This window comes from Gossypium hirsutum, chromosome D11 (assembly GCF_007990345.1).
Source record: "Gossypium hirsutum isolate 1008001.06 chromosome D11, Gossypium_hirsutum_v2.1, whole genome shotgun sequence".
Taxonomy (NCBI): domain Eukaryota; kingdom Viridiplantae; phylum Streptophyta; class Magnoliopsida; order Malvales; family Malvaceae; genus Gossypium; species Gossypium hirsutum.
This window is the reverse complement of record NC_053447.1, coordinates 19,003,529-19,010,503: the sequence shown is the minus strand read 5'-3', so window position 1 is coordinate 19,010,503 and position 6,975 is coordinate 19,003,529. Positions and strand designations below refer to the sequence as shown.

The window sequence follows — 6,975 nt, the reverse complement described above, 5'->3', positions numbered from 1 at the left end:
TGATTGAAGTACAATCCACGCTCTTATTCCCTCCAAACCTTGGACTTTTCATCACTCTTCTCCAATTACTTCACTCTACTCTCCTTTTTTTTTTTCAGAAAATATATAAATTAAAAGATATTTACTGAGGCTTCGTTTGGATGGGCGATTGACTGTGGTGCGGTGCGTTTAGCTTACTTTTTATCTCACGCTACAGTATCACTACAGTATTTAATCTCACCGCTACCACTGTTTTTACACTAACCGCAGCTAAACGCACCGCCTATCCAAACTCACCCTGAATCAATGATTCGATTTACATGAATTGACTAAATTTAATAAGATGACATCAATTACTTACATACACTTATAAAGTCTATAAATTTATAATACAAAAATCAAACTATGTAGGTGGTTTATTTAATTAAAAAAATATGGTTGAAAACTGTAATTTTCAGTATTTTTAGTTTTTAAAATTTAATTACCATTAAAAAATCATGTATTTTTTAAATAGTTTTTTTTTTTTAAATCTTAGATTAACAATAAAGCTTTCCTTTGGATCCTCCTTTGAGGAGGTACTCTCAAGCTAGAGTCCTGTTTTTCCAAAACTTTTATGTTCAGGTTTCTCGAGTCTTCTATCATATATTTTGATTGTTTTATTTTCTAACAATTGTATACATGTTGTTTTCAAGTTCGTTATGCAATGTTCATCATCACTAGAGCAAGAACGGGATTTACGATTCGAGGTGATTTAACTTAATTTAGCAATACTTTTTAAAAATATTTTTAGAAAAAAAACTACTTTTAAAAGAACTTCTCAAAAAAATACTTTTGAACTAAATTTTTATTTGAAAAAAATATTTATCTTTAAAAAAGTAATTTATTTAAAAATATTTTTTATTCTAAAAATAATACTAAACAATGGAGACCTAATACAAGTGCTGTTTGCTTTTTCTGGTATAGTATGATTTTACATGAAATCCTGCACACCGTGAGTTCGATTGTAATTTTGAGTTATCAGTATTTGTAGATGGTTTATTTTTATTTTTACAGATATTTTACCTTGAAAAAAGTAATTATTGCATTCCACGTGTACTACCAATATAAATTTACAAAAAAGGCCAAACAGATTGAGATAGATAAGGACCATCCCACGATCCAAACAAAAAGCTTCTCCCTTTACCCTTTTTATTCTTCCAATTTCTTTTAATAAATTAATATTTATTTTATTTTATTTTAAATAATGACCCGAAGAACACCTTTCTCTTTGAGATCTCATTCTCTTTCCCTTCTCTCTCTAAATCCTCTGCTTACTTGAGACAGAAAACGCGCTTCAAACAGAAATGGCCACTCTGCACAAATTCAAGCTTCTCGCAACTCAGTGTGCCGTCGCCGGAAGCCCAGGTCGCAGTCCCACCACCAGCCCCGTCGTTCACCTCCGCCGTCGCAAAACGCTCCGCATGCTTCTTAACCGCTCTTCTGCCACCGACCGTCGACGTTTTCATCGCCGCCAGACTGATAACTTGGATCCTCCTCCTTCACCTCCGCCACAGCCAAACACCTCCAACGCCGACAGCAAGAAGAACTCCAATGGTAAAAAAAGCCGGCGAAAATTGAAGGAACTCTTCGTGGCATCGCCGCCGTTTGAAGAAAGAGAGAGTGATGATAAAATCTGCGAAGAAGTAACGGAAGATTTATTGCCGGTTACCAGTAGTTCCAGTGAAAGGTTTTCAGATCGGAGATCTGGTACTTTGACGCCAGTAACGACGTCGTTTCGGTACAGGTTATTAAGGAGAGCTTGGCGACCGATGCTGCTTACTATTCCAGAGTAAATTAGTTGTCATATATTTCAATTTTGATAATTATGAATTAAAAATATGTAAAAAAAAAAATTTGTAGCTATTTTGTTAAGTGAATTTTTTGCTTCTTTTTTTTATTATTAACTTTAATTTTGATTTAAAATTTTTCCTTTTGTTTTTGAATTAATATTGAATTACAATAATTTTTTCCTGGGCTAAGCTTTGGGCACTTCCTCCATCGCTAATGTTTCCCTTGGAAAATTTTTACGGACTGCCTTCCTAGGATTTCAGAATCAAGAAAAGAATTGGTGGAGTTGATGACTTGTGTGTGCTCTGCAGATGTGTATTGAGGATTATAATCATCTTTTTTTTTATGGGGTATCTGGGTTGGTTATCAGGAATAAAGTGAGATTTAATGGGGGAATAAAATAAATTGAACCCAGTTGCTGGTGAAGGAAGTTATTCAAGCGGCGGAAAAAGTTTTCCTGGAAAAAAGATAACAGAGAAAAGAGTAAAGAGTAATGAAGAAGCATAATGAGAAAACCAAGCACTAGCGGCAGCAATATTGGAAGTAGTGATTGAAACAGGAAGACCTTTTGAAATCCATCTGGCGTGGCGTAAATCAGGTTCCAATGCTGCTGGTTTTGCTTTCATTGTTGAGGGCTGCAAATGATTATTACTCTTTTCAGGTATAGTAGAAGGATTTCAATTTGTTTCATGAATTAGTGTCAGCTATCTGGGCGAAAGGCATGTATCCGTGCTTAATTAAAAGTAAAGACAAAAGCATTGGCAGAATACTTGAAGATATTGCTTTGAAAATTCATTGGACAGCAGGCGCTTAAAGGACATGAGCAATATGTGTGTGTCTAATAGAGTTGATTGTAGGGTACAAAACAAGGTTATTTATTTAGCTACTGAATGAATAATTTCGTTTTATTTCGGTAGTTATAGTTTTCTTAAGTTTTTTGGAGTCAGATAGTACGATAAATTGCATGCCGTTTTAGTCTATTATTTACAATGTACTTGAGCACTTCATCCAACAAAAATTCCTATATCGTAAAATAAATATGAATAATTTATTAATTTTACACACAATAAAGATAAAATAAATAAATTTTATTTAAACGTTTAAAATTTTTAAACATGAATATGGTGTTATATTAATTGCATTTAAAAGCTTTATATTGATTAAAAATTTCGAGCGTTGAGCTATTTGTATTTTGTAAATGAAATTATAATTATACACTTAAAAAATGTAATAATTTTTTGGCTAAAAATATAATTAGTTAATTTAAGCAATAGAATTGCCATTCATATTATAAAATTGTGTAATTTATTAAAAATAATAGGAAATGGTTTATGATATGTTCGAGGTTGGAATTTTTTAACTTCATACTAGAGGTTGAAAGACACTTGTCAACTTTTTAACCTCGTTTGTGGAGTTAAAAATTTTTACCAACTGTGTTCATACTAACTTGTAAATAAATTGAATATTGGTGTTCTATTAATTGTTCAGGTTGTGTCAGATAGAGTTAGCATGTCATAGGATTGGTTTGTGTATGAGATTATGCACTTATGTGCCAAGATGCACCTCGTGTGCTAGATATGCACTTCGTGCGCCAGGATATGCTTTGTGCACCAGGATGCATTTTGTACGTCAATATGCACGTTACGTGCTAGTTACCCTACTTCGACTTATCTGATGATGCACTTCGATATTAGTTGTTGGATCTAGTGCCATATGTATAGTATTTTCGTCTATGTACAATTGTAATTTTTTCAAACAGATTTGTTAATAAAATTATTCATGAATTACATTAATACCCGTTGTATATTGATCTCACGTGGTTTTTACATGTAAAGCAAAATAGAAGCAAATATTAGCTCATTGGTTGTCTAATGTTTAACTAATACTAAACGGTATTACATGATTAGATCATAATAAGGAAAGACAACTTATATTAGTAGACGGACCTAAACATGTCATTAGTCTAATCAGAAATGAGCAAACTGATTGAAAGACTAATATGTCGTCTATCAAGTTCAATTGGAGAGATGCTTTATCTTGGGCATAGGAGCGGATGACTCCTAAAAGATACAGACATAAATGTGACTGATTGGATTAACAGTACATCGGACTAGACTTAAGAAGAATAGATCCTAAATCCATTCATAGATTTAATCACTTGTGACGTTCAAAGTGTGACATATCTTAATCCTGAGTGGATGACGGACTATGTATACGTGACTTGTATGCGTTGATGTAAGTAAAACCTAAGTTCAAATAAATATGGAACTGAAAGCTGGTACGTTGGGTATACAACTTATGTAGTATGTAGCGTCATTCACAACAGTAGAATTCATAGACTGAGATATGGGTAAATAATATTCTTTCATTGACATTGCATGATAGATGAAAAGTAAACATGGTCATGAGTCGTTCGCCTTTATGATGAATGACTTGATTACTATTTAATAGTAATTGACTTATTCATGAAGGAAGATGTAATGGTTACCATGAGACAAATAAGGATCATATTGGGAGGGCGGATTTATCCCAAAGAGATTAAAGATATCTTATGAGGGTAACACACTTATAACAAAGTCATTAGACGAGCATTGATCGAGTTGCTTTCGTAATGGTATGTCATTAGGGAGAGTTCAATCACGATAATAGTGAAATGACTTTGTGACTAAATGAGTTTATAATTAATAGGCGAAAAGCTAGAACTTAATTATAAATCATTTGAGCCCTAATCATATATGTCCAATCAGTCCCTCCACTAGCTCGTTAAAATCAGAAATGAATTGTATATTGAACCAAATGAACAGAAATGGATAGAAATGGGAAACATTTAGAAATGAATAGGTTTTTCTCTAAATGGAAATGACTTAAAAATTAATTTATGGTTTTTTGAATTATTGATTAATTATTTATTTATCTGAAGTTCGAAAATAGAAATAAATTAATTAGTCATAGTAAATCCGTTGAATGTAGTCTTTTATGATAAATTCGTCATGATTTTAATGGAATTAAAATTGGGTTGAGAAAATTATTTAATTGGGAAATTATTTAATTAATTTAATTTAATTTAATTTAATATGTTTATTTTGGGAAATAAAAAAAATAAGTATTGGGTTGGATTGAATTATAAAGTACTGGGTTAAAAATTAAAGAAGTATTTATAATTGGACCCGATACGGGAGTAACCTAAAAGCCCCTCATGTTAATACTAGGGACGAAAAACCCTAGTATAATTAACTAGGGTTGCCGCCCCCTAATATTAGTTACACTAGGATTTAGCTTTTCTATTGAAATAGACTTCTACTAATTCAACAAGGGTTTCACCTCTTCTCCCTATAAATAGATGGCACTGATAGGGCTAAATACATAACTTTCAGATATTGTTATTTTGCCCGAAAATAGTGAGAATTTATTTTCTTAGTATAAATTCTATTTTCTGAAATAACAATTCTATCGGTTTCTATTAAAGAGAGGCTTGTTTTCATACTAAAAGTAAAGTAAAAAATTTCTGGTTCTGTGTTTGATTCAAATTTGTTTGAGCTTGCACTCGAAGTAGTTCATGGTACGAGAATAACGGATAAGGTCGTTTAGTTGAAAGTCGGGAATGATAAGGATTCGTCTAGCCGAAAATATAGGTGCGATTTTGGTAAAGAGTTTATTGCTAAAAATATAGAAAAGTCGGCTCGATTTTTAGAATTTTAATTTTTCGTTGTGCAAGAAAACCATTTTCGAACTGCAACACCAGCTTGGTGTGTTTGTTGGACGATTCAAGTATCCGTCCGAATCCGAGTCAGGTTAATAGGGGTTGCAAAATGTAAGCTTGGTAAATAATATGAATATGATATCAATCGATGACCTTAGATTAAATTATGTATCAATATAAGGAGAATATTAAAAATGTACAGTTAAGTATGCAAATCAAATGAAAATATGATATCAAAGTAAATAAATTATGTGTCACAGTACATGCATGGTATAATGTTAATGGTTTGTGGCTAATATTGAATTGGTTTGTATTGAATAGTTGGCTATTGATAAGTAAGTTGGAGTTGGTCATACATATTGTAATTTGGATAGGTTGTTTTAGTATTTGATATAAACATGCTTATTATTTTGATTAATGATGAAAAGGTTAACAACTAGGACATGAATTGGTTGGATATTAGATGCATATATGCATAATTTTTTTTATATTGAACCATATTTTTAATGCTCTTGTTATTTATATCTTGAATCATAAATGTACCACTGAGCCCTATTGCTCAGTTTACAATTTGTTTTCTCTGTGCGCAGGCATAAGTGATCCTCGAGATTTTGAGAAGTAGTTTCAGCATCCAAGAAGCGATTCACCAACTCAACAAAAGTTTGTAAAGTACTCTTTTAATTGTATATGACATTTTGTAACAACCCGTTTTTAGTGAAATCGGAACAATAGTTTTGGGACCACAAATCCAAAGTAAAAAAAAATTATTTTATTATTATTTTTTGGTCTACTGCATGATAGAAATACAGTATAAAAATTTCATTAAGAAATTTTTCCGTTTACATACCTAATTTGATGAAAAGGACTAAATTGCATTAAGTGCAAAAGTTGAGTTCTAATAGCTATTGGTATTAAATAGCTATAGAATTTGAAATTGGAGGTCCTTATTTATTAAATAGACCATTAAAATGCTTAATGGATAAGCATGAATAGTAGTCATCATTGGAAATTTAATAAATTATTAATGGTAATTTTGGAAATTAGTGGTTAAAATGATATTAAATAAAATAAAAAATCTATTATCATCATCTACTACCAAATAAAAAAAAGGAAAAAAACTCTAGTCATGGAAGCTTGAGATATTAGCAAGCTTATTTTGCTCAATTAGGTATGTATCATTGTCTCGTTTTTGATGATTTCTATGTTTTCGAGATCGTAGTAGCTTAATCTACCTATCTCGGGGATTAATTTGTAAAACTGTTAAAGTATTAGGGTTTTTTCATTGATGAACATGCTTGAATTTTGAAGTTTTATGATAGAAAATGAAAGGTTGTTGTTAGATAAACAACTTTTGTAAAGAGAATTTTGATGAAATTATCAATTAGGGATTAAATTGAAAAGGATGATAAATTTATGGTAAAATTGTGAAATTATGAATTATGTGGGATGCTATTAATATGTATAAAAAT

At 31.3% G+C, this 6,975-nt stretch overlaps 1 protein-coding gene across 1 annotated transcript; it reads left to right on the top strand.

The window, feature by feature from the left end:
* Positions 1-1,181: 1,181 nt before the first annotated feature.
* Positions 1,182-2,800, top strand: LOC107912919 (uncharacterized). Its single transcript, XM_041106378.1, has one exon. The coding sequence runs from the start codon at positions 1,323-1,325 to the stop codon at positions 1,809-1,811; it is 489 nt and encodes a 162-aa protein (XP_040962312.1). The 5' UTR covers positions 1,182-1,322; the 3' UTR covers positions 1,812-2,800.
* Positions 2,801-6,975: the final 4,175 nt, after the last annotated feature.

What these genes read in the sequence shown, in the direction of transcription:
- LOC107912919 (XM_041106378.1), top strand. Translation starts at nt 1,323, where the DNA reads ATGGCCACTCTGCACAAATTCAAGCTTCTCGCAACTCAGTGTGCCGTC.